Source organism: Anopheles bellator, chromosome X (genome assembly GCF_943735745.2).
Source record: "Anopheles bellator chromosome X, idAnoBellAS_SP24_06.2, whole genome shotgun sequence".
Taxonomy (NCBI): domain Eukaryota; kingdom Metazoa; phylum Arthropoda; class Insecta; order Diptera; family Culicidae; genus Anopheles; species Anopheles bellator.
Genome location: NC_071287.1, coordinates 8,510,830 through 8,516,102, shown reverse-complemented (window position 1 = coordinate 8,516,102; position 5,273 = coordinate 8,510,830). Strand labels below are relative to the sequence as shown.

Sequence of the window (5,273 nt, the reverse complement as noted above, 5' to 3'; positions counted from 1 at the left end):
GAAAAATACGGTACTTTGAATGGAATAGAAATTGCCATTTGCCTTGTTTGAAAACGATCAAACGTCATACGATCATTCTTCAGTTTTCAAGTTCAAGTTCAGGGTTTCCTCGAACAGTCAGTCAGCTGGTCATCAAAGGGTCCAGGCAAAAGGCACCAGGCACGACATCGTAAAAATATCTTCAAACGCTCGCGCTCGAGTGGCAGAGTAAATATTAATGTTTTCCGTCAAGGTGCAATTGTTTTGCCAACTGTCCAAACAGTTCCGCCGTTGCCAAGAGAAACATGGAGACCCGCACATGTTCCCGCAGAAACAATCTGCGTTCGGGAATAAGGTGCGCAAAAGGAGCCCTTCTCAAGGGCTCAAGGAGAACTCCTGAGCGAATGCGACCCCAATCCATATCCCATTCGGACCGGCCTCCGGTCCTCCAGGTGGCGGGAGTCTTAATCCGGGCCCGCGGCGGGCCCAAGGAGCAAGGAGGTCTATTTCGGTCCTTTCGGGTTGAGAGTGTACCGGGCTGCGTGTGGGTTTGCTCGGCGCTTGGAGTCGTTTCGGTCGGGCTGCAAAGGTGTGTACCTCACGTAACATGACAGTCGCCATCGCGCATGACTCAACGTGACGTGACGCGCATCGCCGTTCCCCGCCACCCGCCGCGGCCCCCCTGCCCACACTCTGTCAGCTGTTCCGGCCGTGCGAAGGACCACACACCAACCGACCGGGCCAGGCACACCGACACATACGCGCCCGCTGCTATTTTGGGGTCGATTCGCTCACGGTGCGCAAAATATGCGCAACCTTCCGCGTGAGGGACCAAAAAAAAAAAAAGGTCCCAGTCCCAGCAGAGCGAGCAAGAGAGAGAGAGAGAGAGAGCGTGGGAGCGTGGTGGGAGTGGGACCCCCAGCGGTGTGCGCCCCGCACTCCCCGGCTCCCGCCTCCACTCGTGTCCCGCTCTGTCCCAATTATTATTTTTATTTTCTTTTCTTGTTTTGCTTTTCTCACGTGCGTTTTTCGTGACTATTTTTCGTGCCACGGAGCGAGCGAGTGAGAGAGTGAGAGCGAGAGCGAGGGCTAGAGCGAGGGTAGGTGGGTGCGGGGTCGGTCGTCGGCCGCGCGCGAGATCCCGCTACGCGCGGACCGCGACCGACCGGCCGGACCCGGGACTGCGCGCGGCGTTCAGTTTGCGAGTGTCCGCCGAAAGCGACGGAGATCGCCGGAGATCTCCCTCTTAGACTCCAACCCCCGTTCTTAAGGAGAGAGAGACTCCACTGCGTGTGTATGTGTGTGTGTGTGTCTGTTCGTGTACGTGCGTGTGATCCAGGACTCCAAGCCTTTGGCCATTTTTTCTCGCTTTCACCGTGTGTTTGAAGGGTCCTGAAGTCGGAAAGATCCGCAGGATTTTTATGGACCTTACCCGGGCCCCTCACGAGCGTCTCCGTTTGGGTGTGTGTGGGTGTGTGGGTGACACTGACGCGCGACATTTCGTCCCGGCTAACGGGGCTGTCCTCCCCTTGGGTAGATAGACACCTATCGGAGGCAAGGGATCCTGATCCTGCCTCAAGTTGCCTGTCTATCTCGCTGTGTATGTGACAAAGTGCAAAGTTCCCCAATGTGTGCGGCCGACTGAGTGTTGAGGAGGAGACCCCTCGATTCTCTCGATTCCCCGCGGGACTGGATTTCTGGTGACGTCATAAGGATCGGGTCGAAATGCCACTGTACTCGGAGCTGTACCACAACTTCGTCGGCAACACGCCCATCATCCCGACGCCGATGGTGGTGTCGCCGAGCTACAGCCCCCCCACCTACGTCGGCGTGTCCCGCTCGTCCGCCTATCCGGGCGGCGGACGGTCGGCGGTGCCGTTCTCGCGGGGCTACGTCCCGAAGCTGACGCCGATCACGGAGACGCCGCTGAGTAGCCATCATCACCACCACCATCACCACCACCGGATCGCTGCGTTCGGACGCGTCAGCTCGCCCAGCTTCATCGGCGTCGCCGCCGCCACCACCACCTCCACCCCGGTCTCCACTGGCGGGATGGCCGCCGGGGGACACAGTTCGCCCACCTACCAGAAGGCGCGGCGCATCATCAACACCGCCGACATTGATGTGTCCGCGACTTCGAAGTACGCACCGCGGCTAACCGCCGCCGTCGGGCGGCTTAAGGAGACGCTGAGCTCGACCCCGATCAACCAGCCGCCGGCCGGTGGCGGCGATCAGCAGCACCCGGCGCCGACACCGGCGGCGGCGGCTGCCGCAGTGTCTAGCCGCGATCAAGAGCTGAGCGAGCGCAGCGAGCAGCGCCGCGCCCGCTCCACCATCAACCGCAACCGGACCGTCGTCCGGCTCAACACGATCCGCGCGCGGAGCCGCTCGCGGGGCTCCACCGACCGCCCACGCTCGCCGGGCTCCGGGCGTCTGGCCGCCGAACCCTCGCCATCGACGCCGCCGGCTTCGGCGGCGTCGTACGAGGAGCGGCTACTAGCGGAACGGCTACCCAGCACCGGCTCCTCCTCCTCGTCCTCGTGGCGGGACAACTTCCGGGACGAGCTGTCACTGAGGCCACGTCACCGAACCGAGCCGACCAAGTCACCGGGGGAGTTGCTGCTCGAGAAGCACCTGATACGGGACGGGCTGGAGGATGGGCCGGGGCCGGGGCCGGGGCAGGGGCAGGGGGGGATCAATGCGCGGGTGGTACGGTCGCCGGTGATGAAGCGCCGGGCGACGGTGCGGCGGCGCGCCAGCGGTGCGAAGATCCCGAGCTTCCACGAGATCTGCGCCGACATCAGCTCGGACAAGCTGGACGACGATCTGAACGCGGGCGAGCTGCGGCGCCGCGCCTCGCAGCTGATCGAGGACGAGCTGCTCCAGTTCCAGGAGGAGCTCAAGAAGGCGGCGGCTGCGGCCGCTGCTACGGAGGCGGCCGCGGCCGAGGAGGAAACCACGGTGGCAGCCATTAGTGAGCCGCCGGCCAGTGAGGGCGCAGCCACTGAGTTGGCCGCCGTCGAGGGGAAGCGCAAGGTGAAGGTGGTGAAGCGCACCAAGACGAAGCCACTGGTCCGGCCGCCCGGGGACGGCGACGAGCCGAAGCAGGAGGAGCGGGAGCAGGATGTGCAGGTGAGGAACGCGCCGCCCAAGATCGTCACCACGGTCGAGTCGATCGAAGAGTGCACCGTGTTTCGGCTGCCGAAAACGAAGAAGAAACCTTCGCCGCCAGCGGAGCCACCGAAGCCGCTGCTGAAGCAAACCGCCACGTTGAACCGTCCGGCAACGCCGCCGCCGGTTCAGCAGCCGTTGGTGCTGGAGACGGTGGCGATCCAGCGCCCTGAGCGGGCCCAGCTGTCAAATGGGCGGCTTGCTGATGAGCCGTCACCTGCTGGTGGCGGCGGCGGGGTCACCGAGGTACCGAAGCCTATCGTGGCCGTCGCTGTTCGTAAGCAGACCACTGAGCGGCTCGGTACAGCTAGAGAGGCGGCTGGTCCACTGAGCAAAACAGCCGCTCCAGCCGCCCAAGCCGCCTCAACCGCTCCAGTCGCCCCAGCCGCCTCAGCCGCCCGAGCCGCCTCACTCGCCCCAGTCGCCCCAGCCGCCTCAGCCGCCCAAGTCGCCCCTGCCGCTCCAGCCGCCTCAGCCGCTCCAGCCGCCTCAGCCGCCCGAGCCGCCTCAACCGCTCCAGCCGCCCCAGTCACTACAGCCACCCCAGTTGCCGCTACAGCCGCTCCAGCCGTCTCAGCCGCCCAAGCCGCCGCAGTTGCCCCAGCCGCTCCAGCCGCCTCAGCCGCTCCAGCCGCTCGAGCCGCCCGAGCCGCCTCAGTCGCTCCAGCCGCCTCAGCCGCTCCAGCCGCCTCAGCCGACCGAGCCGCCCCAGCCGCCTCAGCCGCTCCAGCCGCCTCAGCCGCTCCAGCCGCCCCAGCCGCTCGGGCCGCCTCAGCCGCCTCAGCCACCCCAGCAGCCCCAGTCGCTTCGGCCGCCCCAGCCGCTCCAGCCGCCCCAGCCACCCCAGTCGCTACAGCCGCTCCAGCCGCCTCAGCCGCCTCAGCCGCTGTGTTACAGAATGGAGCCTCGAAGGCTAACGAGGTCCCGAGTCGGCTGGGCGAGCCCCCAGCGAAACCGTCCACCGTCACCGTGGAGCCACCACCGAAGCTGGTGCGGAAGAAGGCTCCAATCGAGCAGCCGCCGAAACCGCCGCCGCCGACGAAACCGGACGAAGCCGTCGACTTCTGGAGTGCGATCGGGACACGCGAAACCGTTTCGTTTGCGCGGCGCAAGCAGCAACTCGGCGGTCCCGGCAAACCATCGGTACTGCACGTCATCTACAACGAAGACGAGGAGGGTGAGGGGCTGGCGACGGTGGCCTCACCCACCAGCACGGCGGCTCCACAGGTAGCTGCCGCCGAGCCGCCGAGCCAAGGCAAGTTCAAAGTCCGACCCGTGCCGGTGGCTACCGCAGACCCGAAGCGGCCCGAACCGGAAGCGGCGGCGGCGGCTAAAGCAGAGCCGACCCAGACCCGGGCGGCCGCGAAAACGACCCTAGCCGCCACACTTCCGGTTAGTCCGTTGGCGCTCGACACGAAGAAGCTGTCGCCGAAGGAGCTGATCAAGGCGGTGGCACCCACCATAGCGGCCGCTGCCGAGAGGAAGCTCACCGAGCGACAGCATCAATCGGTGACGACAGCGAACACCACGATCACCACCACCACCACTAGCGACACGGTTACTACCGTGGCAGCAGCCAGCATCGCGACGATGAGCGGCTCGGATGTAGCGGCTTCGGTTCCCGACGCCGAGTCCGAAAAGGCGAAGAAGGTGGTGAAAAAGGTGGTCACGAAGGTCGCGAAACCGAAAGCTGCGCTGTCCAAAAACGAGCCGCCGGAAGAGCAGCTCCAACAGCCGCCCCAAGGGCCACAGCCTACGGTGCCACTGAAAGAGCCGCCCAAAGAGCTTCCACCTATCAATGAACCTCTGAAGCAACCGCTCAAAGGACTAGCAAAGGAGCCGCCCAAGGAGCCGCCAGAGTCTATGGTAAAGCCTAAACAGCTGACCCAAGAGCCACAGCCAATAGCGCCTCTCAAGCAGCCGCCCCAAGAGCCGCCAGCTGTCAAGGCAGCTCTAAAGCAACTTCCTACAGGGCCAACGAAAGAGCCGCCCAAGGAGCCAGAATCCACGGCAAAACCTAAACAGCAGCCCAAGGAAGTAGAACCCACAGCAAAACCCAAACAGCCGCCCAAAGAACCAGAATCCACCGGAAAGCCCAAACAGCCGCCCAAGGAACCGGAATC

General features: G+C 64.4%; 1 protein-coding gene across 1 annotated transcript in view; it reads left to right on the top strand.

Annotated features, from left to right (window-relative positions):
- Positions 1–1,704: 1,704 nt before the first annotated feature.
- The window catches only part of LOC131213469 (mucin-19-like), a 15,130-nt gene continuing 11,561 nt past the window's right edge, over positions 1,705–5,273 (top strand). Inside the window, exon 1 of the mRNA XM_058207511.1 lies at positions 1,705–5,016. Within this exon, the coding sequence (XP_058063494.1) occupies positions 1,705–5,016 (3,312 nt within the window). The remainder of the gene's footprint in view (positions 5,017–5,273) is intronic.